The sequence below is a fragment of the Miscanthus floridulus genome, chromosome 2, assembly GCF_019320115.1.
Source record: "Miscanthus floridulus cultivar M001 chromosome 2, ASM1932011v1, whole genome shotgun sequence".
In the NCBI taxonomy this organism is placed as follows: domain Eukaryota; kingdom Viridiplantae; phylum Streptophyta; class Magnoliopsida; order Poales; family Poaceae; genus Miscanthus; species Miscanthus floridulus.
The window spans coordinates 63,280,649-63,282,539 of NC_089581.1; the positions used below are offsets into that span (position 1 = coordinate 63,280,649).

The following is a 1,891-nucleotide window of genomic DNA, read 5'->3' on the forward strand; positions in this document are numbered from 1 at the left end:
GCAGCCATTGTTGTTATTACATTACTATGGAGAATAGAAGATTGACTCTGTTAGTATCACAAACATAATTTCAGTTCCAGTGCTTATTTCACCTTGAGCACACAAAAGGATTGACTATTAATTTGCACCGTTCAAATATAAGTGTTTAAGCTTTTACATTTCTACTTGTTGCACAGTTCAAATATAAGTGTTTATGTCGGAGTGAAGCTAATGTAATATACTAGAACAATGCAAGAACAATGCAAATAAAAACAGTTCATTAAAGAACCTACCACAAATCATATTATGTCATACTGCAAATAAGAAATAACATGTGTACTTGCTGATAAAAAACAAATAATTAAGTTTTACTATAGTATATAATCCAGGAAGTCAGAACAGATCATTAAAGAAATAATTCTATACTCAAGCAGTATGCTAGAATAATTCAACGATAATCCAGTGGATAGTCAAAATGCACAGATCAGGGATAGTCCAGGAGACAGCCACCACCCGCAACATTGCAAATATCATCATCATAACTAGCACGCAGCATACCTTCGTCACCGGTGGGCTTAGCTCCTCCAGCAGATCGAGATGTGGCAGGGACTAGCGGAGGCTGGAGACGAGGTGCCGGCGACGCGCACAGGTTGAAGACGGCCATCAACCACCATGTGAAATAGGGCTGTAGCAGGTCCTGGGGCGGGCGACCTGCATAGGGGAAACTCCCCGCATGGGTTGTCCTGGGGCGGCCGACCGGCGAGGGCCAACCACCGGGGAGCGGGCGGGCATCGGCTGCGGGGTCAGAAACCCTAGGGTGGGGAGGAGCAGGCGCGTGGGTGTGGGGAAGGAGCAAGCACGTGGGGGCGGAGATGGGGCGCGCAGGTGTGGGGAAGTGGCGTGGGCCGGCGTCGGCGGGGAAGGGGCGTGGGCCGGCGTCAGCGGGGCAGCCTGACGGCGTCGGAGGTTGAAGACGGCCGTCAACCACCGCGCGAAAAACAGCTGTAGCAGGTCCTGGGGCGGGTGACCTGCATAGGGGAAACTCCCCGCACGGGCTGTCCTAAGGCGACCGACCGGTGGGGGCCAACCACCGGGGAGCGGGCGGGCGTCGGCGGCGGGGTCAGAAACCCTAGGGCGGGGAGGAGCAGGCGCGCGGGTGCGAGGAAGGAGCAGGCGCGCGGGGGCGGAGATGGGGCGCGCGAGTGAGGGGAAGTGGCATGGGCCGGCGTCCGCGGGGAAGGGTCGCGGGCCGGCGTCCGTAGGGCAGCCTGACGGCGTCGGAGGAGAAGAGAGCGCCCAAATGAAGACAACACCCGTGCGCCCTCGTATATATAGACAGGATGAATTGTAGGGGCGGTTTTTGATCCAGCCGCCCATAGAAATGCATTTGTAGGGGTGGTTCCTGATCCAGCCGCCCCTACAAATGCATTTGTAGGGGCGGTTGCTGATCCAACCGTCCCTAGAAATATATTTTTATTTTTTTAAATTATTAATTCTGTATTATAAAAACAATTGTATATATATAAAACAATTGTGACCAAAATAAAAGTAATATAAAAACAATTGTGTATATGCACAAATATAATATTTTGTATTATTATATATATGAAGAAATATATATATATATATAAACGATTGTAGTCAAAACAATATAGAAAACAAAAAAAATAAAAATTATAAATTTGAATTTTAAAACTTCGACTACAATTTTATGACTTTAAATTAAATAAAATGAAAATATTGTAAACATAAAAGTTGTATAACTCATCGACATGTACAACTTTTATTTTGGTCATATTGTCATGTGACTTTGTTTGAATGATTCAAATTTTGAAATTCAAACAATTTCAACTTGAAACAATATTTTGAAAGAGTAAATGATTTCATATGAAAAACTCATGAATACCAATGT

The 1,891-nt window shown here is 46.1% G+C and overlaps 1 protein-coding gene across 1 annotated transcript; it reads right to left on the reverse strand.

The window, feature by feature from the left end:
• Positions 1 to 642: 642 nt before the first annotated feature.
• Positions 643 to 1,356, reverse strand: LOC136536634 (vegetative cell wall protein gp1-like). Its single transcript, XM_066528860.1, has one exon. It carries the CDS (start codon positions 1,354 to 1,356, stop codon positions 643 to 645), a length of 714 nt encoding a protein of 237 aa, XP_066384957.1.
• Positions 1,357 to 1,891: the final 535 nt, after the last annotated feature.

What these genes read in the sequence shown, in the direction of transcription:
- LOC136536634 (XM_066528860.1), bottom strand. Translation starts at nt 1,356, where the DNA reads ATGGGCGGCTGGATCAAAAACCGCCCCTACAATTCATCCTGTCTATAT.